General features: G+C 39.1%; 1 protein-coding gene and 1 long non-coding RNA gene across 5 annotated transcripts in view; one reads left to right on the top strand and one right to left on the bottom strand.

Moving 5' to 3' along the window:
- Positions 1-4,729: 4,729 nt before the first annotated feature.
- Positions 4,730-25,923, bottom strand: part of UST (uronyl 2-sulfotransferase) — a 219,137-nt gene continuing 197,943 nt past the window's right edge. For 2 of the 4 annotated variants that reach the window (XM_051811231.1, XM_051811232.1), the window contains 2 exons: positions 8,986-9,090; positions 5,342-5,405 (listed from right to left, as the gene is read on the bottom strand). In XM_051811231.1, the coding sequence (XP_051667191.1) occupies positions 5,390-5,405; positions 8,986-9,090 (121 nt within the window). In that variant the 3' untranslated portion in view covers positions 5,342-5,389. Of the gene's footprint in view, positions 5,406-8,985; positions 9,091-25,923 lie in introns of all 4 variants that reach the window. The other 2 variants (XM_051811233.1, XM_051811234.1) reach the window with 2 other exon arrangements.
- LOC127481689 (uncharacterized) lies at positions 5,396-25,621 on the top strand. The gene is made up of 3 exons (XR_007908290.1): positions 5,396-6,369; positions 10,802-10,879; positions 25,525-25,621. It is a non-coding gene; the product is annotated as an uncharacterized LOC127481689 (long non-coding RNA).

The following is a 25,923-nucleotide window of genomic DNA, read 5'->3' as shown; positions in this document are numbered from 1 at the left end:
TTTCAGAACAAATTATTCAAATACTATAGTGAACTCCAGTTGCTTAAATTGCTCATGTGTGCAGTTACGAAAAGCTGTTGTGCTCTGATGTTTTTCTTTCTAATCCACAGTACACAAACAGCTCTGTTATCGCTGCTGAGACTCCCTGGTTTTCCAGGTTGTTTCTGTGCTATCTTCAAGATAGCACCAGCTTTTTCACCTCCTAACAGCTCATCTATTTAGGAGCAGAGCGTAAACATGACATTTGAGATAAAGATGTGATTAAGAGGTGCCTTAGTGGTTCATGAGTTCTAGCAGCTTCACAAGATTTGGAAAAGGCCTCTGTTGAAGGAAAATCCGTTGAGACAGACTACCCAAGCTTTTCAATTTTAAAAGCATAGTGATCTGTGTTACAGTGAAGCATTATTGTAGACTATGTATTCATCTGACATGCAAAAATAGTATGTTTTTGGAGACTTGTTAAGATATTTTTTTAATATCTTAAAAACCCCACATTCATTTATATTGATCATGAGTGTCTTTGAAGAATGTTTACACTTGAAGGAAAATATTTTAGCCTAGCCAGAGCAATTCTGAAGTTTTCTCAATAATTGTTTTAGAACTGGGAAAGACTGCCATATTAAATCAATCTTTTGAGTAAGTTGGAAAAAGTGCATCCTTGACAGCATCATTAACAACTTACAGATATTTCAGTGCTCTGACTAGGAGAATTAAAAATGTATGAATAAAAGCTTATACATGATTGTATGACATGCAGTTGACTCAATATCTACTAGGAAGACAAATTCAGTATTATTTAATGCTACCATACACCTTTTTTATGAAACTATTTTATGATAACTCAGTGACATAAAATATAGAAAGCCGAGAGGCTTCACTATACTTCAGTATAAATACAGATTATGTTTCTTCCCAAATCCACTGTTTCCTATGCTTTGTGGGAAATTGAGTAGAAAGTAATGATAAAAATTAATTTCCACTTTTCTTAGGATTTATATAATACCAGTATATAGTTGCTGCATATCTTTAGGGTCTTGATCAGAAAACACATTTAGTCTCTTGCTAAAGTCCATCTTTATTTGGGATACCTTTCAATCGCTTGCTTAAACTTTATGCTGTGTTGAAACCTGAGACGAAGAATGGACTTAAGTGTTTCTGGACAGGTATAACTTGCTGATTTGAGACAGGAAACCTACCTTAAAGTCCAAACAAATGACTTCCCTATTCCAGATACAAATCAGGCACAAATGTTTTCATAGTAAAAACCCTTGCAGAATGTCTTAATAGCTCTTTCTGTTTCCAGCTACTGATTTTAACCTCTTCTGTCTCAGTGACTTCAGCCAAATACACATTTTGTAAATGTGAGAGTGAGGGTGCAAACTGCAATATACTTAATCTTATTATATATGTTAACACACAAGGTGCAATAATTATATTGTGTTTAAATTTCCCCAAATGTGCAGGAGGTTATTGGTAAATGGGCAATATATTTTAAAAAATAACCCAAAGTACTCTCTAAACCTAAATGTTTCACAGTATTAGATTTCTCCATTTTCTTCTGGCCTTCTGCCCCATCGCTGTGATTACTTTAACTCCTCACCCAATAATAAAACTCTGAACAAATCCTGTGCTTGCTATTAAGTAAAATTAAAATTCAGTACATATTCTCTGCACTCTTTCTTCTCTTCAGCTGCAGCACTTGACAGCTTGCAAGGTACAAATGAAACACACAAGGCCTTTAAGCCATCCCATATTAAAAAAAAGATAACTCGGAGCTTTCTAATGCTAATATGTACTAGACAGAGTAAATTTTGAAGAAGAGGTGTACTGAGTCCTCCGTTTCTGTGGAAAATTCACTGGTCTAACAAAACAGGATCAGCCATATGAGCTTATATACGCACTGTGCTGGCTTGTTTTCTTCTGGGTCTTATACAAGCCCTTGTAAGGAGAAGACAGCTCAGATTTCAGGTCTACTCTGTCCTATGTCCATTTGAGATTGCCAGCAGAAACGAAAATTGCAGGAATACATTTCACTGTGTAATGAGTTGTGCTCTAGCTACTGTGTCAGAATCATCAAGTTCCTGTTCTACTTGTGTGACTTTCAGGTTCCAAGCTGAGCTATGTTTCAGTCATAATCTCCCATGGTTTTACCTTTCTGTGGGAAAAGATCACTTGTATGTACCCACAGTTAAAAATGTCTCAGTATCACAGAGCAAAACAGTAAGAAACACTGAAATTCCAACTCATCAGATCACTAGAATTAAGAAAGGTCATCTCTTTGACAAGGTAAAATTCTTGATACAACTGGGAAAACCAATACAGAAAATAAGGTGGCATCACAGCTGTTTTCAGCTACTACAATGTTATGCAGAGGTAGAAGAGGAAATTGTGAGACTTTGGTTAGAAGATACATGACATACTTATTTAAAGGAATGCATTAACGTCCAAAAATTTTAGTGTTCAGTTGTTGGTACTTTTTTCTTCTCAAGCTCCTCTGATAAATAACAAATTACCAAAACTCTGTTCTTCCATCAGGAGGGCACCCATTCTGTGAAATACACACAGCCCTCCAGATCATAACCCAGAAACTATAACCTCAGCTAAGCCAAACACAAATTTGTACTTAGATTTAGGCATAGGAAAGTTCCGTTGGCTTTACTCACCCGCTTAAAATTAAGCATATGTTTTAGCACTTTACTGGATTAGGGCCCATGTCAGCAAAATAAATTTCTTGGGAAGAAGTAATAAAAACGTAGCTTGCAGTGAGGGACAGCAGAGCCATTCACAGCTACAGAAGCTTTAAAACACTAGCTGGTATTTATATATTTAAAGAACAAATCAGGCGTTAAACAAAACATTTTAGATAGCTAACTAATTAGTCTCCTACAGAAGCACCTTCTTTTTTTTTTTTAATTTGATGAAAAACATTTTTTGCATGCTTGCATTCCCAAAAGCAAATTAATTTACACATCAAGGAAAAAAGTGTTTAGCAAGCACAAGCTTCAAAAGCAATTTTCCCACTGTTTAGTAACAGCCTGGCTGTTCTAGATATACCATTACATTCCCTGGAGAAGAGGATAGACAGGGGGCCAAGCTTTTTAAACACAAAGTTTCATTTCACATATGCACCTGAATTTGCTCGTTCAAGTGTATATAATTGCATATGTACAATAAATGTCAGTTAACTAATTCTCTTGTGTGCATTGTGCACTGATGTGTATTTATTTTTAATGCTAAGAATCTCTCTAAATATTTGGTGTTGTATGTCTATCCTTCAAAGAGAACTTACATCATTTGCAAAACAAGAATGGATACAATTCTACTGCACCATGTCCATGTTAATTTTGTTTTTTCCAGCAAAACCTTTCTGTTGCTAACAACAGTGCAGCAAAGTATGAATTCTAGTGTAGATGTAGCTCTTCTGGCATTGAAAGCACAGCGCTATCTGTCCCCGTTCAGAAAAGGTCTATCTTGTATGAAGGGCTACATGCTATTTGGGAAAGACAGACCAGGGAGGCACAATGGTGGAGTTGCCTTCTACGCAAAAAGGCAACACTTGAGATCTTTTGAGCTCTATCTTGGGGCAGATGATGAGCAAGTTGAGAGCTTGTGGGTTGGGATTAAAGAGCAAACTAGTAAGGGTGATCTTATTGCGGGTGTTTGTTACAGGTCATCTGGTCATGGGGAGGAAGTAGATGAGACCTTTTACAGGCAGCTGGAAGCAGCCTTGAAGTCACAGGCACTGGTTCTTTTGGGGGACTTCAGCCACCCTGACACCTGCTGGAGGAACAACATGGCAAAGCACAAACAGTCCAGGAGGTTTCTGGAAAGCATTGACCACAACTTCCTCACACAGGTGGTGGAGGAAAAAATGAGTAATGGTGAGCCATTTGACCATGTACTAACAAACAGGGAAGGCTTTGTTGGAGATGTGAAGGTTGGGGGCAGCCTTGGCTACAGTGAGTGCACTTCAGGTGAGCTAACTTTCACCTCTTCAGTGACCTTCTTGGAAGACTCACATGGGAACAGGACCTGAAGGGAAGAGGGTCACAAGAGAGCAGGTCAATGTTCAGGCACCACTTCCACCAGGCTCAAGAACTATGCATCCCTCAGAGCAAGAATCATACAGGTTCGAAAAGACCTCTAGGATCACTGAGTCCAACTGTTAACCCATCACTGTCAAGTGCACCACTAAACCTTGTCCTTGACCACCCTTTCAGAGAAGAAATTTTTCCTAATATCCAACCTAAACCTTCACTGATTCAACTTGAGGCCATTTCTGCTTGTCCTATCACTTGTTAGGGAGAAGAGACTGACCCCCACCTGCTTACAACCTCCTTTCAGGCTATTGTAAAGAGTGATAAGGTCCCCCCAGGCCTCTGTTTCTCCAGACTAAACAACCTCAGCTCCCTCAGCTCCTCCTCATAGGACTTGTGCTCCAGACCCTTCACCAGCTTTATTTGCAGAAACTGATGCATGGGAAGTTCCATTTGAACATGAGGAAGAACTTGTGTACTGTGCAGGTGACCCAGCACTGGAACAGATTGCCCAGAGGGGTTGTTGGAGTCTCCCTCACTGGAGGTATTCAAGATCTGGACACAATTCAGTGCCACGTGCTCTAGGATGACCCTGCTTGAGCAGGGAGGTTGGACCAGACGACCTGCTGTGGTCCCTTCTGACCTTACCTGTTCTGTGATTCTGTGATTCCGTGATTCTGTATATTGAGGTGACAGTGGTCACAGCGGGACTCTGTACTAATGCTTTGGCTCTTCCCAGTAGCAGTGGAGCTGTGCCAGCAATCCTCTCACTAATAACCTTACATAGAAAATCTGTTAAACTTTTGCAATAACAGTGTCATTTATTCCTTTAGCATTGCTTCGTACCTGAATGACCAGGCAACACACATGCAGTGTATTTTCTGCCTTTTCAAAGGGAAAAACCTTCATTCAAAAGACAAGACATCATAATTTATTTTCAAGTTAGCTTTTTCTCTTTAGTAGCCCCCTCCTTATAGCCAGTCTTCCAAAGAGGCAAGGTTGCTGAGTAAACAGCCCGCAGGGGTTTGTGCTCATCCTGCATTCCTAGCTACAGTTCCTGAGCCCATTGAATGGTTTCAGCTAGACACATTTCTAATTCTGAATTTTTCAGAAAACAAGTGTCTGGGCTGACAGCAGTGTCTCTACAAAAGAGAAAAATGAAGGTGGATCCTCCCTCACCCTTATGACACATGAGAGAATCCACTGGAAACACCAGACTCGAGACACAGGAAAAACAGGTTTCAATACTCCACTGTTAATAAATTCCTGATTTCACTGGGTTTCAAAGCTCAGGATCCACAATCCTCTTTTCATATCTTGTTTGCATGGTCCACTGCTCAGTGAAGACGTGGTCACAGTCCCAATGCCCTAAAGAACAAACAAAGAAACATTAAATAGTAAATTTATTGATTGTATAAAACTTATGAGATCACAGATATGAAGAAAAATGGCTCCAAGGGAAAGTTTTCTCCAGTAATCCTTACAGAAACTTATGGGACTTTAATTATCAGGGTTTGTAAAAAATAAATTAAAAAATCCATTCTTCTTCCTACCTCTTCAGTTAGAGGTTGTCTTTTCTCCAGAATTCACCCCTTTACCAACACTTCTGGAGTCCCATGTTGATTTCTGCAGTGTTGTATACTGTTACCATTAATCAGGTTAAAGTTTTTTTATTGTTTTTAAAATTTTACTCTTCTAGTAAACTCCAGTTCCACCTGTTCAACTAAAAATAAGCCCGTGGAATCCATAATACATACCAGTCACATCTCACTTCCCCTGTGTGGCTGTCATCTTCTACTGATGGGAAGGAGACATGAGCACAAATTGAAATCATGTTGTGCTGCGTATGTGCAGGTATTGTGTTGAGACAGGAGTGAAGAGAAACCTTAGCACTCACCTTTACATTGACCAGACAGATGTGTGGGAGAAAGGGAAGTTTGATTTATTGGCAATAGCAGCAAGGTTGGGGCTAAGTCAAGATGGTCAGCTAATCTCTGTAAAGAAACCAGCCCCATGTACCAGGCTCAGATATGAGATGGCCAGAATGACAGTTCAGATTCACCAACAGTTAACTCAGCCCTGTATGTTTAAAGAGCTGTAGTAATGGAACCATAAAAACTCCCACCAGGTTGAGGTCTCCAGTTTGGGAGCTTTTTCCTAATGCATTACATATTTTAAAGTTTAATCATCAGCCCTTCTCCCAGCAAAACTCCTACTCATTTCAGTTAATCTTTGTCAGAATCAGTCCTGGTACTGGGTAACAGTCTGCAGTTGAAGTAAGTTTCACAGAATCACAGAAATGAAGTTCTGAAATAATCTTACAACAGTAATGGTGAGTGAAAACCAGTTTAAAAATGTAATAGGATGTAATAAACATGTATTATTGCAGCTTCATGGAACCATGTTCAATGAACCATAGAGGTCTCAACTGGTTCAATTTCCTAGCTACCAAAATCCAATACCTAGTAGTAATCTGAAATTTGTATATGCATTGAACTGTTACTGATTAAAATAATTGTCACTGAGTATTTTAGTGAGACCGTCACCCTAGAAAAAAAGAGAAGATTTAAATCACTGTTAGTAACTGGTTTTTTATAAATAATTTGTCAACTCCCTTATAAATACTTGATGCCTGGCATAAACAGACTTTGTTTTTAATTCAGAAAGCGTCAGTTTCATTTTTAGGACTAATATTTCTATCCAGAAATCTCGCTACCATATTATGCACAATTTTTTATTCCAAATAATGAAAGTCTACAAAGGCAATGCATGTATTAAATAGCTAAAGAACTTATGCATTTCTGAGGCAATAAATATTCGAGTAATAAGTGTGTTTTGAGTATGATTAGTGCTCATAGGAAATTTGAGATTTTACAAATCAATACTTTTATATCTATACTAGCTTCTGTACATCAGCTTGTAAAGGAGAGAAAATCCCCCAAAACAACATACAACAAAGGATTCAGAAAAGATAGTTAGGTTTTAGTTATTGTTTTGAATATGATTATCCTAATCCTGAAAAAAAACCAAAGGAAATTCACAGTGGAATGGATACAGATTTGGAAAACAATTAAGAGATGGTGTTAAGCTGCTGCAGCTGAGATTCCTAAGGTACCTGTGTAAAGAACATGTTGCACAAGAGTTGATTTTTAAAGTATGTAAGTCAAGATGTCATAATTAACATGTTTCCTTTTGGTTGTTCATCTGTGATAAATCATTAATTTAATCTATCTAACTTTTAGTTTAAGAATGTATAAGCCATTCATTTTAAGTCATGATTTAATCTAACTTAATCTATAGCCTTAATTTCTCATACCTGCAGCATAAGTAAATTTGTAGTTTGTAGCTTAGATAATGCAGTTTCAAAAAAAGATGAGCACGTAGAGCACATGGCCATGTAACTGGGCAATATAATTACAAGTGCTTTCTGTTTCTTTTAGAGGTATGATAAATTGTAAAGGAAAATTATATATATGTAGTCACCCTGAAGCAACATAGGGATGAAAAAACAGTACCTGGTATAATTTCAGAATGGAATCATATAGAAATGTTGTAAAAGGGAGGGGAAAAAAGTTGTAGCACGATGTGTAATTTTCTGCTGAAATGAAAGGACATGCTGTCGTAGATGATGCAATAAAATAATAGTGTGCAATGTTAAAACACCATGTGTTGCAATAAAGGAGTTGGCTTGCAGATAGTACACCTACGTTTCCTGTAAGGTGTTCTGTATTATGGTTGTCTCTCTCACATGCAAAATGCTTTCATGGACATCTTGGGAGAAAATTGCCTTTTATTCATATTGATTTGTAAAAATTCCTAGAAATTTCTCTAACCATCTTATACTAGAGAAACAGTAAAAAGTGGATAATTTTGAAACAGCAATAATTTGATACAACTTTTAAGAAAAAAAATCTGTCTATTACATTGGGAAGTACTTTTAGCACGATTGTGGTGGTACAACTTCTAGGCACTGAAATTAGGCTGAAAAAAAGCTATTGAAATACAGTAGAGGTGCAGTATCCGTATCAGTTTGTCTTCTTTTGGTAATCCAGTGCCCTGCCTTAAATATGCAGATAGGATAACCACTGTGTTCAAATGTACTCTTAAAACCTTTTGCTGAGCAGAGCACTGTGATGTGTCACTGTAATGTAGCCAGCAGAGATAATTTCTGTTATGTTTACCTGGCCAAGTATTAAGTTCATACAGCTTTTAAGCTCTGTAGTTAATGAAAAGATCAGTAGTTAAAAAGAACTTGTTTAAAAAATCAGTTATATATATTAAGAGGCCTCATTACTATGTTTTTGAACAAATAATAAACTTTTTAAATTACACGAAGTCTGTGGTGCTGTGAACATTAATTCCTGGGTTAATGCCAGCTAGGGGAGCATTTCAAATGTAAATCTGAAGGCTTTTGGTCCTTGACCTTGTGGAGCTGACTAGTGTAGACTGTAGTGAGGTCTTGTGTTCATGGCATAACTCCAGGTAGTCTTGGGCAAAATTGTTCAGAGCATCCTACCACCTGTAATGTGTGCTATGTCAGATCACTTGGTAGAAGCAGGAACTCTCCCATCTGGCTTATAGCAACCAATGCAGAAGTAGAGGGAGGAACACAAAGCTGCAGGAAGTACCAGTCAGCAGTTCATGGTGCAGCGCTACAAGCATAGCTGGCTCTGCAGCCCATCTCAAAATAGAGCCCTTATTAATCACGATAATTTTATGAGCATAGTTCTTTCATGTCTCTACTCAACACACGGTACCTGGACCATGATGCCAACATGTGCCTTAAGGACACCCTGTTTAAGAGTGTGTGATCAACAGATACTGAAATCAGTACCATGTGTTTTTAAATCACATTACATAATGCAACACAGTTGCTTGCATGTGATCTAAAGCAAGTACAGTTTATGTAGAAAAGCCTCTCTGAAACAACAAAGAGCAGCAGAAGTACCTGGACAAAGGCTGAGTCCTTCCTCCTCGTGTGAAACATGTTCCTTGGCACGCATGAAGGAAACCTGATCTGAGTAGAAGCACTCTGGCAGCATGGAGCCACTGGCTTTTGGCAAACACAAAACAAAAAACAACCTGAAAACATAGAACCCCCTTACCACGACAACAGCAAAAGCTGGGAAGTAGGTCAAATGCAGCCCTGAATTATTTCAAAATACAGAGTAGTTCCATTATATGAACATTTTTTTCTCTTCCATTATAGTCTCCACATAACAATTCTCCCTTTCATTAGATAAAATTAAAATTATTACTAGAATTCATTTAGTTTCCAATGTTCCAAACAAAAGAAAGTAAAAATTCTACTGATGTTTACTGGCTTATTTCTACCAGTGTACTCTCCCCTGACCAAGTTCCACAATTCTTGGATTGAAATTTATGAACAAGCAACTGTCCTTGTTATATGTGCTTCTTTGCTTCCTTCTGAAACTCAAAACCTTTTAGTTGTGTGGAGGTTTTTTTCCTTATTCACAGCTTATTAACATTTCTACAAAGGGCTAGATCTTGGTCATCACTCACATTAATTTGTTTCACTTCCTTTTTGTTGAAAGTGACTTGCTGACACGTGTTCTCACCTTCATGAAATGATCCTTTTCTAAAACAGGAAGAACTTCAGAGTAAACAATGTCATATTAGGCTTTATAAAGAAGAGTAAAGTCAGCAAGACACAGAAGGTAATCTTTCCCTACTCAGCACTGGCTTTCAGAGTACACTGTGGCTTCAGATCAGTTTTTAGATCAGAAACCAGAGAAGAGCAACAAGGAAGGATTAGAAGTGGGAAAAATGCAAGGTACGAGGAAAAGATTGAAAGAACTGGTGCTGTTCAATCAAGAGAAGAAAAGGCTGAAGGCAGATAAAATAACAGTCTTCAAATATGGAACAGTTGCTTAAAAAAAAAAAAAAGGTATCAATTGCTGCAAATTTTGCGGCTAGACCTTAAATGACGTTTCTAGACTGTGAGCGCAACAAAAGCATTGCAATACTTGGGGGAGTTCACACAGTTCCATCTCTGGAGATATCTACGAACAAGTTAATGTACAAACACCTGTCAGGAATGCTGTAGAGTGTAGTTCATCCCACAGGAAATAGATTAAACTACTTCTTTAAGTCCCTCTCCAGGTATATTTGTATTATATAGGATTCCAATTATATAATAAAAAATTATAACTAAGATGCAAAAATTTTTGTTAGTTTCTCACATTTTTTACCATTGTGATCAACTCCTTTATCAATGTAAAACACTACCACTTTAGGTCATGCAAAAAATGTTGTTCAATCTGAACAGAAAAAAGAATTGCATTTTTCCAAAGCCTTACAGTTCACAAAAGGCTATACTTCTCTACCTCTTTCCTCAGACTAACAGGTGATAATGGAACAATTCGCTTTATTCTTTAATGCTATTTGGTATTGGAAATTATAATCTCATATATTATCAGTAAGACATCTGGTCTACAAGTATTCCAGGTCTCATATTCCAATTTATATAAAAAAATTGGAAAGGATCTCCTAAATCATCAAGACAGGGTCTCTGTTATCAGAGTCAGATCTGCAATCTACAATTTATTAAGCTTAAATTTGTTTGCAAAGATCTGTCTTAAAATGCTGTTTCCATTACACTGACTGGGTGGCTGTTCCAGACCCCTCTCCTCTGATTTTTCAAAATTTCTGAAATTTTCAATGTAAATTTAGGTAGGGCAGTTTGTACTACTTCGCTCTTATGCTAGGATTGATTTTTACATTAAATATCTCCTTTCTGACAGATCTTCAGACAGATCTACCACTGGAAACTTGTAGAAGACCAGCTCTCACAAGTCCAAGTGGCAGGGCCACAACACAAGGTAAAACCATGCCTATGGTTTTATCTACTCTGGTCGTCTGGCCAACCCCTCCAGATGGGGTCTCCGACCCACCAGCCACTCTGAGGGTTCCAGGTTGGGGTGAGGGGCAGTGTTCTCACTGTCCCTGCCAATCTGAGCTTGGCTTAGGGGCTCCAGGAGGTGTGGTGAGTTATAGTTTTCCCAGGATGTTTGTGACTGACAGCTACGCTGGGGCTTCCCCATATGGGTTCCAGGGGTCTGCCACGAGGGATAAGATGACATGCTACCTCCATGAGGTTTGAGGGATGGGTCAAACACACACACACTCCCCACAAGGTGTTTCTGACCCAATAATAACTGATCTGGTGTCTAACAAGCACTCACCAGAAACGACACAACTAGGATGTGGAGTTCTCCTCAACCAAAGAGGGTCCAAGTCATTCTGACATGTGTGCTCTGCTCACCCATGCTGCTATAGGCAATTCTCACGTAGGGCCTCCCACGTCTCACCTGATACCTGAGTTACTGCCAAGTTCAGATAAAAAACCCCTCATCTTGGGGCCAAAAGTGAAAGGAGGAAGAAAGAGCTTGTGTTTATAGTCCAGAGTCAGGGTTTTGGGCAGAGGTGATGCCTGAGATGTAGTTCCCAGGCTGTTAGTGCATTTTACTCAGAGGGAGTGCAGTGCACAGCACTGGCTGTCTGTACCAGCTCTTCGTGGATCAGATGCAGAGAGGCAGGCACTCCAAGATCAGATTCACAACAAAACCACCCTGAATTAATGGTAAATCTTGTGTCCCATTCACAGTTCAGTGCCAACTGATGGTGTGGGAGAGAGAAACTCTCCATTGTGGTGCAAATTGGCCTGCCTTCAGGTAGAGAGGCAGGCAAGGAGCTTACAAAATTACTTCTTTAGCAACAATTTGCTGAAAAACCCTAGTGTAACAGAACTTGAAGAGAAGTTTTATGGCTGTGGACTACATGACTTTTCTTATCATTCTGAACTTCCTAACCTCTGCAGCTTGCCTCTCTGTAAAGGAGTGGTAACACCCTAGCAGAGTTTATGTAACTGCTACTCAATATTGCATTAAGCTTCCTCCATCTGACATGTAAAACTTCCACCTGCTCAGTCACCCAAGTCCTGACTTGAACTAATGACTTTTGATACTACCAGGCTATATTTGCTCACAGAAGGCTGATAACAAAGTGTACAGAGGATTGCCTGATATAGTCTGAGACAATAATTATTTTACCCTGGTTATTACCTAGCAGCAGAATCACTTTAGGTTTGCTGCTCTCTAGAGAAGAAGGAAACTGCAAATGCAGTGAGAAATCCAACTGCCATGGTGTTTTAAAATGTCAGAAAGCCACTACTGTATCATTAACTATAATTTTAAGCTTTGACAATGCTGTCAATGAGCCTTGGTATTTTGTCATCGCTGTACTATTTAAAAAAATCTGTTTCTCTCCACTGACTTCTTCTTTCATCTCTGTGGTTGGCAGCCTTGTTATTTGTTTTTCTCTCTAATGGAAATTCTAGAACTACTGGTAGAAAGCAAAGTATTGCTATGAAAAACACATGGTTCTCCCCCCTTAAATATCTCTTTCTTTTTCTCTATTTAAAAATTAAGACTTTACAATGTAAATGAATACTGTTTCCTCCCTTTCCCAATTTGTTCCAAAGGCAACAAGAGCTCTTAAAATCCGTTTCTCTCTAAACTTACCAGTGAGACAATTCTGAATTACTAAGAAAAGTTTGTTTCTGTCTACTCCCTTCTCTTTTGCACAGAGACATTTTCACAAATCTCCTGTTATCAGGCAGTGCCGAGAGTAGAGCAACTGTGGAGTCTTTAAATGCCAGCAAAGATGATTGAATTTGCAGTGATAAAGCACAGGAATAAACAAAACATTGTAGCATGTTTTAAAGATTCAATCCTGCTCTGCATTCGAGCATTTTCTGTGCCCAATCCACACAAAATAAGTATAAAAGGCCAGCAAGTACAAAATAAGCCTCTGTATTCCATTAGAGAAGAATAAAGCAGCTCGTAGGCTGTCTGTTTAAGCAACTTGTAACACCCTGGTTACCAATGGAGCTTCCAAGTTTCTGAATCTGGCAATTGTTTTTACTACCATTATACTTCTTTACAGGTCTCCAATCCCTAATCTCCCTGGCCCCTCTCTTAACACATGCCCTGTTCCTTCTACTGTATGCAGAATCAGCTTTCTAGATGTTTCCTCACAACATACAACACAGCTCAACTTGCCAACTGTAAATAGCTCTATCTGCTCCAAAATAATTTGCATTTAAAGAGAAAAGAAGAGAGGAAGAGATCCATTCACCAGCTGGTCACTGGTAGTCCATACCAGAAGATACACAAATCAGAAGATCCACAAGAAAAGTTGGCTGGGCGCTGCTGTGCTGAATTCAGTGTACTTCATGAAACCAAGACCCTCAGATGACCAGGGATACCTACTTGGTGAATTCAGGTTGGAGTTAAGAGGAAGCAGCAGCAAAGAAGCTCAGCTGCACCACTGGCAGCTGTGCTGAGCAGGTGACAGCAGAACTAGAAAATTAGAAGTGTCTAGGCCTCCTCAGGTGCTAAAAAGCAAGGTGTGTTTTGTGAATGGCTCATTAAATTCCAGTTCAGTAATGTTTTATACTTTTCTTTCATATGTGGCACTGTTACAAAGGAGTAGTAGTTTTTACTTGATTTGGGAACTGCAGAAGAGAGGTGAGGTAGAATACGGTAGCGTCACCCTGGCTTCTGCCTTCCAGGTCATTTACAGCTGTGCACTCATCAGGGATTTTAGCCACAGGTGGTGCCACAAGTGCAGGAATCCAGTCCCCAGTGGATACCCTAAACTCAGCTGTCCCAAAGAACAACTGGATATTTCAGTTCTGATCCACAGCTAAATTAATAACCAGAAGAATAAGCAAAAATAAGCAAAAACCTTGCAGGTTGTTTTAAGCCTATCCCTGGGACTTTGGTGTAACCATTGCCGTAGAGGCATCAATGTGAGCAGAACACACTGAGGGGCCTCAAGGAGGCCAGATGTCTCAGACACAGTGCCTCCCCTCACCACGGCGTGCCAGGCTTCTGGGTGTCAGTGAAAGAAATCATCATAATTTGTAATGCCATTAAATTTGTCTCAGAGTCTTCTTCTGCCTCTAAAGTCTGTCACAGTAACTGTATTCTGACACTGACATTGATGGAAAACCTTCCCCTTTGTAAGAGAAACTTTTCTCAAACTGTGAAAGAAACTAGCTTTAAAGGCTTTATTCTGCCCCTAAGCTTGTATAATATAACAAAACATCCATCCATTACAATTTTGCTTGTAATTTGAGTGATTAAATGTGATTTTTTTAAAATTTGGGAGAAGGGAATGAAAGCAAAACGTTGAACTTCGTGATTCATCCAGGGCCTCATGAAAGGTGTTCACCACAGTGTAGTCAAGCATCGCCATTATAAGCAAAGAGCCCTATGTCTTCCAGGGTGCGAGTGATGAGGGACACATATGCAAGGTGAGGTGTGAAAATGTCCAAGAAAATTCAGAATACAGAAATTCAGGAAAAATGAGAAGGCCTTGTGCGGGAAATGACACAAACTCGTGTGTGTGAGTGCTAGATTTCATCTTCAGAGCTCTGATTTAGGCTACAAGTTTGGTGATACCATAGGTAACCACACAATCTGCTATTCCCAAAGTTCTTCTGCCCCAGTTCTCAGGAAGCATCTGAACAACTGGCAGATAGTATTAAAACAAATAGTAAGTAATGAAATGCCAACTTCTGTTGATATTAGCAAGGACTTTGTAAAGAAGATTTTATCTTGCCAGAAGAAAAGTTTTGTGCCCAAGTTACTTCTAAACTGTGGAATATATCTACGTCCCATACAGAATGTGTATTTCTGTAACCAAAGGCCAGAATGAGTATTTAAGAGAGAAAAACATAAATGCAGCAATGTGAAAGGAAAGGACTGAGGAATAAGAAAGTTTGTTTTCCATTGCTAGAGGCACAATGAAACTAAGTGATTTGCATGAGCTACTCTGTCAATAGCTTAAAAAGACTAGGAGCGGGACATTCTTTTTGTGCACATGACCTTTTCAACAGCATGGCAGATAAAATAAATAAAGAGAATAAGCCCAGCCCAGAGGTGGGTTTATATTTAAACACAAAGTTTATATTCAAGTTTCTAGGAGAAGAATTGGAACAATGTGGACTAAGCTTAGATCTTCTCATTCTCTTAAGATCAAATCGCATAGTATTTTTAGACTTTAAAACTGTACATGTTTTGACCCAAAATGTAGTTAAAGTTTTCTTTTGTCTTGGATCTATTGTGAATTATTAACACTTGACATTCTATAAACTGGGGCTGGCATAGACTTTCATAGATGTAAACCCAGAATCGGAATGGGGCTGTTGGGTTGGGTTTTTTTATTTTTTTCAGTAAACACAGATTTATAATGTGCCAAAAATTCTACAGATCCTCTCAATCAGAAGTCAAGGGGGAGGCTTTCAAACATTCTAGGTTTTTTTATTTAAGCCACTAGTAGCTTTTTGTGCAGGCATTCCTTCACAGCAAATAGCGTATTAACTAGCATGCTGAACAAACAAATACAGAAAGGTTACTGAATGTATAACACTTTCCCCCCCAGTCAACCTCCTTCTACTTTGCATACACACACTGCAGGTTTGAATTGCAAGGACAATTTAATTCCTTCAAAACAAAACAAACAAACACTGCAAGGACTCAGAAAAAAAATATTATTGAGTTATGACAACTTGTTTCATGTGTAAGCTTATTGAAGATCTAAAAGCTCCGGAAATAATTTCTGCTTGTTGAAACATTTGATTAGACCTCACCTTAACATTCACAAAGAGCATCTGTGCATCCTGACCCCTCCACAAGGAAAGGTGAGAAGATTGCTCATGGAAACACCAAGTTCATCATCTTGTGAGATCTTCTGACTTGCAGTGAGTTTCTAATAACTGTACCTGTCCTTAATGGCACCTTGTTCAGTGCTCTGGTTATATCTCCGGGGTGAACATGACTTAACAAGGCAAATAGTCCCGTGCAATAAGGTAAGGGATTTTTTCCTAATCTTAAATATGTAAGGCAGACTTCATCTCTTTAAAAATTAAAAAAAGAAACATTTCTCATAAAAAAGTTGCTTTGGACGTGCTTTTTGCTAGCGTACATCATCCTTCACGTACAGTGTTAAGAAGTCACACCTCTCATTCTCAAAAACCAAGCTACCTTTTTCATAACTAGCCATCTCTGAAGCAGGTAAACACGTGCAAGGAATTAAAACCACCTGACACTTACCATAGGTAGAGTGGTTCACTCTAGTAGTAAGATGAATTTTTGTGCCATAAAAATGATATACTTCTGGGCTCCAAAAGACTACACTAGCAGCCTTCAGTTTAAAAAAACCAAACCAAAAACAGAGAGAGAGAGAGAGAGAGAAGCATCATTACCACAGTATTTCACACCACCATATCCATATACAAACTTTATAGCCAGTAGAAGTCCAATGATAAGAGGTAAGCTTAGCACACGCTGCATTGTGCAACAGGAAAAGAGGTGAATGGGTTAAACCTCTATTTCCACTGCTATTCCACAGGTTATATGAAGGCTGAAGGTCTTAATAAAGTTTTTCTAAGATTTTATGTCATATCTTGGCTTCTTTTTTTACATTGTTTACAAACAGAATTAAATCTTTGGAAAATAAAATTTATAGAGCTTTAAACACACAGGGTTAGAAGAATCTGACCCAGAATTTAACATTTCATGTAGAATTGTTACAAGCAGACTCCATTTGCCTTTTCTTCCCTCTGTGAAAGTGGCATTAGGGATTCATTAGGTGTGAAGAGGGGTCAAAGATCCTGTGTCTACTATGTAAGGCGCATTCACCATCTCCTCTTTCTCCAAGAGATGACCATTCTCTCCTCATGTCCACTTGTTTGGATGGTCATCATTGACAGAGCAGCGTGACTGGCAGAGGAAATTCTCTATTTCACCCAATGCAATATACCCAGTGATTGCCTTGGAGACAGTGGCTGTATGCACAGGAAATCCTTAGTGCTTAGGGTTTATTGTTACATTTTCCCATGAAATCAAAACTGAAAAAAACCCTAGCTAAAAAGAACCTTTTTAACTTAGCCTTATGATCTAGAAATTTAGGGTGTTATTCTGGGACTTGAAAAGAATTAGTAATATGTCAGATGATGCAGGTACATAAATAAATGTACACTTTCAATTACCTCTGTATTCACTCCTATACTGCAGATTTCTCAGAATATAGACTGGTAGGGGCCTGCCATAGCACAGCACATCCACTTAGAAGAAGTGGTATCATTGCTTGAGGGATAAGGATATATCTTAAGGGTATAAGATCTAACCCTGTCAGCTAAGAGAAAATACTGCCATTAGTATCTTGGGACAGATTTATTGTCTCCTTTGCCATGTTAGTGTTGTTCAATGATTTCTTGCACTACTTTCTTCACATAAGTTTTCTGTTTCATTTATTTTAACACCTTGTATATTTCCCAAGGCTCAAGCTGTTTATTCTTCCTTTAACCAACAAAAATATTAATCTTATTTTTATTTTCCCTTCTCTCTCCATTTGTCTTCTGTTTACAGCTTCATTTATTGCTCCTGCATTTCCTACTTCCCATTTCTCTATCTCAGTTCCTGGCCTTTGTTTCCATCTCATCTCAATCTATAATCTTGGCTTCTTTTCCTCCTCTCACCCCTGGCTTTCACAACCTCTCCTCCTGACTTTGACACAGTCCTGTGTTACAACAACTAGCCTGTTAAACTCTCTGTAGCTCCGTGGTTTTACATGAGGTTACACATATGCACACACACATGCCCACATACTTTTCATCTTACCTAATTGCCATGGGCTATCTAGGGGTTTTTCTCCATGACTATTTCAACTGAATAGTCAGTTTGGGACCCTTGAATGTGCTAAGGAGGCTGGTTCTGAAAGTGCCCATAATAAAAAACTCCTTCAACTTTTCCCCTTCTATTGAATGCAGTTTTTGCATGTCACAATCATCTTTCATTCTGTGGGTCCACAGATAACCTGCTTCCTGATCTGCTGTACTGTGCTGGTTGAAGTTTCTCCTCAAGTGCTACCTTGCACAGGATACTCACATTCAAGGGAATATGTGAGAAACACATACTTTCTCCTCAGCTGAGATTATCTTGGGTTTCTGACAGCAGTAGCTGTGAAATGGTGTAGTCTGTAGTTCACATCAGTTCTCTTTCTTTCTCTGAAGTGCTCCAAGTCATCTGTTTGGGTTTGTCCACTGGTTGCCTCGCTGCGTCTTCAAAGCCCTGGGATCCTTGGAAAGGTCGTGTGGTGCTTGGCTGTAGTGGGAGCATCCCTGCTGCTATGATTAGAAATGCCCATCACTATTTTGCCCCCCCATTCATCTCAGCTATCCAGAAATGAAGGCCACCCCAAGAAGAATCGGTAGGCTGTGATTCAGTCCTTTGAGCTCAGTGTAATACAGTCTGCTTGGAGTGAGAGCAGGATCTAGTCCTTAATCAGGCAGTGAGTGCAGTAGTATGGCTAAGTATAGTAGCCACTTAGTTTACAGTACAGTGACCCAATAATTACGCAAGATAATACTGTATGCACTTAGCTTGCCTGTACCATTTAGAGCACTTGCCAATAATACACGAGCATATTTCATTATCTCCTTCCCTAGCTCGGGGCTCTTTATAAACAGTTTGTTTTCTCCCAAGATTGCTGGAGCTATGGCACAGAGCACTGTCTAGGTATATTTAACCCTGCAGATCATTCCAACATGCTTCTTTAAAAGAAGATCATATTGTTTTTCCTGCTTTCCATTTTTGAAAGGCTAGGCTTTGGCCAGAGGGTACTCTACATATCTGGCTGTAAATAGACTGCTTGGAGCCAAGCAATGCGGTGCCTTGACTAATTTCAGCATTCACTTAAGTTAAATTATTTATGATACTCTCTGCACAGGCTTTTCTCTGTTGTTGTTGTTTTAATGTCATAATCTCAGCCAGAATAAAAGGATAATTTGCATGTGTTTTCAGCTACTTCAGTAGCTAACATATGGCTCTGAAAACTGAAGCCAACTACAATATATTCAAAGTTTGAACTGAGTGGCCAGAAAAAGGAAATTTTGATGTGTCAGTAAATCATGTCCCTAATGGTGAGAAAGCTTAACATTTTTACATAAGCAGCTGAAACAACATCAGAAACATTTTCCAATGATACAGTTATTCACTTGTATCAAGAGCTCATCACCTTTGCTGCAGGAACATAAATCAGGAAGATATTAAACTGAGAATGGTCTATTTTCACCTCCATGCTGGTATTACAAGCCCAAGTGCATTGCTAGCAGAGCGTGGCTCCATTGTCATGAGAATGTAAAGTGCCGCACACGCAGAAGGAAGAAATGCAATGGTGTTTTTAAAGAGCCTTCTAGTTTCCGGCAGGCACAAGGCATGAGAGATAAGAAAGAGAATAAAAATTAGAAGGGAGTGCAGAGCAGAGAGGTACCCCCTTCTGCACTAGCTGGTGGCTTGCCAAAGAAAACAACAGAAGTGGGGATTAGAGCTTGCAACATTGCACTACACAGGACTACCTATTCCCTGCCTTTTCTCCTCTAAAAAGCTGCCATGTGAGGAGAAACATTCCTTTTATTATTTATGGGGACAGCCACTCTTGTTTATTATGCTCATGTTACTATGCTACATGCCAAGTACAGGCCCTCTTTTTCACAGAGAGGTTTTTCTTTGTACAGAGGAGAGAAAAAAAAAAGAAAAGAAACATACCCCCTCCCACCCCCTTCACCCCCTGTTTGCAGCATTAGTGAGGAAATTAAAGCCAGGGTAGTTAAAGGAGGTTTTTCTACTGAGTTGTGACTTTGCTTAGGAAGGTGGTAGAAACAGAGCAGTGCTGTGCTGTGCCCTGACACCATCGTGCTCCAAGGGATTAGCAGGAGATCTGCTTTGAGAGCATTCCTGCTTGCCCCAGTACTGCTCAACCACCCACATCCCTTAACAGCCCAAAGAGTGGAGAACTCACAGCAGAAGGAAGATTAAACAACCTATAATCTGAACATCAGTATTTGTACAGCTTGTAGGAGATGGATAGTTTCCCCTCCCCTCTGGGTTTGGAACAATGTTGATAGGAAAGAAAGAATAACAAGTTTATTCCTCACCCACTTTATTTTTTTTTCAAGGCAGCTGAAGGACAGCTGACCTATTTTCTGAGTTCAGCAACACAGGAGGTTCTCTAGCACCTGATCACTTCTTTGTGCCTGTCCCCTGAAGCATGTTTAATACTGAAAGGCCTGCCCTTGGTCAGTGATTGCAAAGGAGGAAACCCTTGGCTGTGCTTGGACTGCAGCCTTCGTACTGAATGCAGGCAAGTATTTGAAACAATCCACTGAATACAAAGCAAAAATCTAAGGCAAGGGGAAGGGAAACCAGCAACAGTACTTTCTGTGGTAGATGGCAGTGAGTTTATTGCCTGGCAGTTCACAAACTGCCTACAGCTGGGGGAAATTGCTAGTTCAATTCTCCCATGTTTAATGTGATTACTGGTACTAGTTCATAGGCTTAATTTCATTCCTTTGAATTCCTCTTCACTAACAAAACCAAAACAATCAAACAGAAAAAAAATGCAATAAAAATCTCCTCCAAAACACAGAATAGAAAATCTATTTTTCAAACCAGGAACCTTCACTCATTCTGTCTTCAGCTTTTTTTTTATTATTATTTTAAACCAAATTATACACAGAAAGAGCTTATTCTGGAGAATGAATACGCCATGTTTTAAGGAAGGAAGAGAAGTCTTTCACTTATCCCAGTGGGCTTTTTAAAGAAGATGCTGACTGATGCTCCTTGAGTATAGAATCTAGGAATTAAATATTTGGATATGGGAGACAACAGAAAGACAATAGATTTGCAGAGGCCACATAAAAACCTGACTTAGTTGGATGGTGAAAGAGTACAGCTCTCTTCAGCTGGAAGGCTGTGCTAAGAACAAAGCTCCAGACTTTAACATCACAGCTCCAACACAGAGACTTTGTTCTGCCAGGAAGGGATAAGAGAGTGAATACATTAAATGAACAAAAAGACTCCTATCTCATACATAATTTTTCAGATTTTAGCCTTAAAATGTAGGCTACAGCCACTTAGTTCAGAAACTGCTTATTGCTTCGCAGTGGCCTTACAATAAGATGCTGAGCAAGCATTTTCCTATTAATCAGCAACATAAATACCTTGTGACAACAGCAATACTTCAGATGAAGCCTTTTTCTTTATTGGACATGATCTGAGTTACTGAACAATTCCCAACAGCCAAAAGAGACATACCCTAGTGATATGTGTTCCAACAAATTGCATTTTTTAATGGTATGAGGCTGCTATACAACCACTGTAAACAAACTGTAGGTTCAATATGCCAATTTACCCTTGATTGCCATAAGTTGCTGAGTTTACTTGGATTTCATCTTTAATATAGTATTAATAGTTGTTGCAAATAATGTATTTAATACCTTCCCAAGGCAGGTACCTCCAGACTATTGAATTAAAAAGAATGATAATCTTCCATGCTCTTTCAGACTTGCCTTGGTGAATTTTGCGGACATGGTTTCTTTTACAGACTGAGTATGTGTGTTTTATCTTTTGTTTTCTCATAAAGAACCAGAAATCATTGCTTTGTTATAAACAAAACATCTGATATATGGCAATACTGTTCTCTTAGTCCTTGTACTACCCTCCAAGTCCACTGCAGTTTTGTTTGCTGATTCTATTAACTGTTAAATATATCTTTTCTGTCACTGAGACTGACCATTTAACTTAATTTACATTTTGCATTGCAACTACTGCATTATTTAAACATTTATAATCATGCTTGCCAATGATTGTGTCCATGTTTCTAATTTGTTAATTAACATTTATTGACTATCTGATTATATTTTACTCACTGTTGGCTTAACTTACATTGAATAAGCCATAAACAGTTCTTACCAGTTATTATCAGTTTAGCTCACACAGGATTAATGTTATGCCATTGTTGACATAAAACTACAGTTAATAATTCATTTCATTTCCTTCAGCCTCACAATCATGGCAGACATGGAGTTATTCTCCTGCTGTTGGTATCCCTGACTACACAGCCTTGCCCAAGCCAGATATCATCCAGCAGGTTTAAAGATGAGTTATGTTCCAGGGATTTTTTTTTACATCATCATCTTCTTCTTTCATCCTCTCACTGTCCTCACCTAATGAATGTCAAACCAAGTCCATTAGCTTCAAGGGAATTACTTTCATTTATAGTGAAGGATGGCTGGGCTTACTGAGCTCTATTCTGCTGCTGCATCCCAACAGATATGTCTAACTCCAGTGCTGCAGCAATCTTAGTTTCTTTACTCCTTCATTTTCTCCTCCTTCAGGCTTACTTCTGGCTTTCTCCCTCTAAGCCCTCGCAGTCCCATCCAATGCTTCTTTTACTGCAAAGCCATTGATCCCCTCTGTGTTATTCAGTCCTGACATTTCCACCTGTATTCCTTCTACTCAATAACTTTATAACATTTATAGTCACTGCATTCTAATAAAGAGTATCTGCAGCCTCTTAAAACCTCCCTCCCACTCTCTGTGTATTTGTAAAAATTACGGATTTCATTTCTGCTGTACTATCTGAGATTTTTTTACCTTTGAGTAACTAGACTGTCTCACACAGAAGGAGTGAGTAGGTGAGGAAATCTCTTCCCAGCTTCAAAGTACATGATGTCGTCCCTCCTTTCACTAAATTTCACCAGTTCTCTCTCAGTCCCTCCACACTCTCAACACAGTACAAGACCACACACTTCTCTCCTTCTCCAAGCCCCCTCCCCCAACTTTATCCTCTGCTTTAGCTGGTTACCTAAATCCTCTTTTTTTTTTTTTTTCTGATTTGTTTAGGTTTCAGTCCACATGAGTTCTTGCCTTCACAAACCCTCTCCCTTACCAAGGGCCCTGTGTTGTTGACTCCTACTGAAGCCCCCAGCAGGGAAGAAATACACCCAGGCTCCCAGAATGGTGGCTGTACCTTGCCCTGTCAGCCTAGGTCCCTCCTGTACCCAGAGAGGCGGTGACACGCTGTGGAATGGCCATCAAACTCAAGCATCTGCAGATGCCAGGCTCCAAATATCACACCCAGTTGGGCTGCTGGGGAGCTGCTCACATGTCCCAGATGCAGCTCACACATCCAGACATTCTGAAGGCACAGTATACACCTTCTCCATAATCCACTTACTGGCCATTTCTGAAGGATGAACAAAAACTTTTTTTTTTGTCTGAGGAATGCCCCTTCCTCTTCTAAGAAGGATGGATAAAATGATGTCCACAGCATGCAGATCTGAGTCTTTGCCAGCAGCTGTTCAAAACCCTCCCTGATTTTGTTTGCTCATAACATATACCCCAAAGCCTGGATGTGATTTTATTGTATCATTCTTCCTGGCTCCAGGTCGGCTGACTGTGTGCTGAGAGTCTAGGTGGAACAAATGGTATCAGCTAATCTATTTGTAAATCATGCTGCAACATGTAGTTATGAACATCATGGGGAAGATCTGGGCACCACTACAGTACTAATAAATGGTCGGTAATAATAAAAATAGAAGAATAAACTATAAACAAATAGCAGCAGCAAGAGTTGGCAAGAGCCAATAGACTTGAATGTTTTCTTTTCTTTGACTTTTTATCAAAGTTAGTAAAAAAATTGTATATAAGGAATCTTTTCCAGCAGAAAATACCTTTTTTTCCCAGAGTGAAAACTCAGCAACAGAAACAAATGTTTCTACACCACCATAGTCAAACTTAGTCAATCCACAGATATATTAATTTACTGAAACAAACCATTTTAGTCAAATGCAAACAGTTAATAGGATTTCAGAGGACTCTTTCAAAATATTCAATAAAAATTATAAAATGAATAAACCTCAAAAATTAAAACTTTGTATACTGTAACACAGATTCAGTTGCACAACTTCACAACTTTTGCTAAAAATTTGCAGCCTATTTGAATATATTGATTACATAAGTGTGTGTGCATGTATTCTTATATGTGTATAAATACATACAAATACCTATAATGTGCTTAACTGTTTCATGGCCTTAGAAAACTGTCATGAACCTCTCAGATACCAACATTCACTGCCCTTGCCCTGAAGCAAAGTTTTTGGAAAGACACTATCTGCCAGGCACTCACACCCTGGCTATCAAGGGGTATACAGAGCCCAAATGTGTTGTTGTTCATCAAAAGTTCATCTGTCTTAAAATGGAAATAGGAAATGCCTTGCTACACTGAAACAAAAGCTGCTGGTTTTTCGTTTTGTTTCTGAAAGTGCCTCCGTTTGCAGCTTTTCTCACAGCAAAACCCTGTGAGGGCCAATCAGCAGCCAGGTTCTGCTCTATGAGAGTGGTGCCTTTTCTCTTGGGGTGCAATAGGTCACAAGCTTTGAGAAGTTTCACATTTCCACCTTGAGTGAAACAATAACTCTTCCTTGTTATAAATAATGTCATGATAATTTGGGTCAAAATTAAGGACCTTGATGATTAGTTTCTAATACTTTTTCTGTATCTTCTCGCCTGCTATCATATCTCCTCACAATTATGTCTTTTTTTCAGGCTAAAAAACCAGCAACCTCTGCAGTTTCATCTCTCATTCCATACCTCTGAGCATACCACCTCTCTTTCCTGACTATTTTCTTCACAGCTACAGTAAAATGACACATTTCACCCCTCAGCTGCATCCCTTGGCTCACATCTAGTTTTCGGTCCTTGTAGAGGGTAAAGCATCTGTGATGAAAGTAAGATCTCAGCAGCAACTACTTAAGAATTTGGGAGAAAAATGAAAATTATCTGAAAAACTTGTTTCAAAAAACACCTCCTCTTTGTTACACATTTTGAAAATACAAATAAAATATAAAGAAACTTAATCCCAAACCTACTGGCTATGGACATCTTCAAGCTGAGATGACCTGGGGCAACCTCCAGAGCTGGAGGTGTTTGGGTAACCCATAGAACAAAGTCAATGTCTGAGGACTGAGATCCCCAGATGCTGAATTTTGGAGAAATCCCTCCTCAAGGTACAGATCAGCTGCCCCTTAGCAATCAGCAACAGCAGAGATGATTTTTTGCTTGGGTAAACCAAGTTGCCACATATTCTTAACATATATTTTAAAAAGGGCTTTTTAAAGGCTATATCCTTATTTTTGAATAGTAAAAGCATAAGACTAAGGGAGAGGACCTAATTTTCCTAATTATTATGTGAAGATGCATGGCTTAGTTTCTTGTAACCATTTCTTTGATCAAGAGCCTCTAACACAATTTTTAAAAGACTTTTCATTTAGTAATTTATCAGGGGATCAGGTTATTTCAGAGACTTTGAATCCAAACAACTACTCCTTAAAGAAAAGCTAATTTTCACAGTTGCAATTATGCTACATGGCACGTAGAGGAAACCCAGATGAAAAGAAGTAGCATGGCATGAATGCAGCCACCCCATTCCAGGGTAGACAAACCCCCAGCAGTGTGAATTTGAGCTGCTGTTCACCACTTGGCTGTGGAATTATAACCTCAGTTTAAGGTTATTACACTATTTGTACATAACAAGAAGATATGTGTCTTTGCAGCCTCTCAGGAAAGACTCTTAAACCAACACTGTTTCCAGGGAGCCCAGTGAAATTCCTGTTAAGAGTTTTTTGGAGATGAATGAAGCAACGTGCCGTAAGTATAAATTAGTCATTTATCATCACACAAGTTATTTAGCAGAGAAGCCTAAAACCCAGAAGGCTTTCTGATGTTTGGTAAGCCCATAATAAATGTCATGAGAAGACAGAGGGTTCCAGAGGCAGGGCCAGGAGCTGATAATGCAAGAGTTGCATTCCAGCCTCCTATCTCATGTTTACTTCAGTCTGACCATTGGGCAGCATTCTTTCCAGTGGAAGGAATAAAGTGCAAATCTCTTTCTTTCCTTTATTCTGAAGGGCTAGGCTCCATTTCCGGGCAGAACATGAAGGTTTACCTTATCA

Source organism: Manacus candei, unplaced genomic scaffold (genome assembly GCF_025592945.1).
Source record: "Manacus candei isolate 608988 ecotype Guabito, Panama unplaced genomic scaffold, ASM2559294v1 h1tg000081l, whole genome shotgun sequence".
Classification (NCBI taxonomy): Eukaryota; Metazoa; Chordata; class Aves; order Passeriformes; family Pipridae; genus Manacus; species Manacus candei.
This window is presented reverse-complemented; position numbering and strand designations above follow the sequence as displayed.